This window comes from Sorghum bicolor, chromosome 4, assembly GCF_000003195.3.
Source record: "Sorghum bicolor cultivar BTx623 chromosome 4, Sorghum_bicolor_NCBIv3, whole genome shotgun sequence".
Lineage (NCBI taxonomy): Eukaryota > Viridiplantae > Streptophyta > Magnoliopsida > Poales > Poaceae > Sorghum > Sorghum bicolor.
Genome location: NC_012873.2, coordinates 54,809,022 through 54,810,454, shown reverse-complemented (window position 1 = coordinate 54,810,454; position 1,433 = coordinate 54,809,022). Strand labels below are relative to the sequence as shown.

The 1,433-nt window shown below is 48.4% G+C and overlaps 1 protein-coding gene across 1 annotated transcript; it reads right to left on the bottom strand.

Annotated features, from left to right (window-relative positions):
• LOC8070577 (glycine-rich cell wall structural protein) lies at window positions 351–1,200 on the bottom strand. The gene is made up of 2 exons (XM_002452318.2): window positions 1,018–1,200; window positions 351–843 (listed from the first exon to the last, which is right to left on the bottom strand). The coding sequence occupies exons 1-2, from the start codon at window positions 1,196–1,198 to the stop codon at window positions 620–622; spliced, it is 405 nt and encodes a 134-aa protein (XP_002452363.2). The 5' UTR covers window positions 1,199–1,200; the 3' UTR covers window positions 351–619.

The following is a 1,433-nucleotide window of genomic DNA, read 5'->3' as shown; positions in this document are numbered from 1 at the left end:
GTTGATCCTTGTGAGTTGTTTTATGCCCTTATTATTTTGCATTTTCTTCCTTTTTGCAGAGGACAACAGAGTTTGAAGAATTATCGGGATCCTTGTTTTCTGTTATGATTTTTGTAGAACATACTACACCAACCAAAAAATGAAAGGAGGAAAACTCCTAATTCCACTATGTTTTCTATGTGGGCTTTTATCAAACTCTTACGCCTTATTCGGACTGTATATATGTGTGAGCCATACACTGTAATTGTAATTATCAATATTCAGATGTATAGTTTTCTTACTTTGCGCCTTTGCATTCTTGTACTTACATCAACTATGTTGATCGTGATAGACAGAGAGATCGAGAAATGTTTTAACTATGGCGATGTGTTTTTACAACAACAATGATAAGTCTATTTATTCCATGAGATGCATGATATAGAAGAGTACATTATTAATCGATTAGCCGCGCAAATCGATGTTTCCAACTACGCACACAAAGCATGCATGCGTTCACCTTATTTTATTTCATTCATTCATTCATGACGTTGGTGGAACCAAACTTTTATTGACTACACAGGACGAACGTAGTACGTGTGCCTGCTGCCCATCGCCGGACATAGTACGTAGCAGCAACTCATCAGTTGTGGACCTCGACGAGCTCAGGGCGGTACATGGGCTCCGGTATCTGGTCGGGGTGCGAGCAGCACCGGCAGCCGCCATAGTGCCCGCGGTCGCAGCAACCCCACCGGCAGTGTCCGCCAGGGTAGCCGCCGCCGCCGCCGTGCCAGCCGCCGCCGCGACCCGGGTAGCCGCCGCCGCCGTGCCAGTCCTGGACCTCCGCCTTCTTCTCCTCTTTGGCCTCTGCCAAAACCCAACACATCATAGTACAGATAATTAGTGTATATATATATGGGTGGATATGATCCGGCGAACTATCTTTTAATTAATTCGTTGCCTGAATGAAAGCCCTGCTAGTTACTACTTATTAATTAGTATTAGCTACAGTGCGCACTGCATGAAATTCAATGAACTCACGCTCACGGGCTTGCTCGTTAGCGGAGGCGACGAGGAAAGTGGCGGCGAGCAGGAGCGCTAACACGAGGAGCGCCTTGGAGTTGGACGCCATGATTGGTGCTATCGGCGATCTCGGTGTCGTCTTTCTCTCTGAACTACAACTGTGGAAAGGTCGCTGCGAGTGTGATGCGAAGCTGTGCATGCGAGCTCAGCGTATTTATAGGCGGACTGGAGCGAGGTTCGGTGGCCAGCTGCCGAGATCTCTCCTCTCGTCGATCGGCATGCAGCCGTGTAGGTTTGGGGTCCGGCCATGCTGCACGCTGAGGTGCAGGTACACATGATCATCAATGAGACGGTAGCAGTTGGGAGGTAGATTGCATTAACGTGCATGCGTGCAATCGTGCAACATGCATGTCTGCTGCTGCTGCTGCTGCATC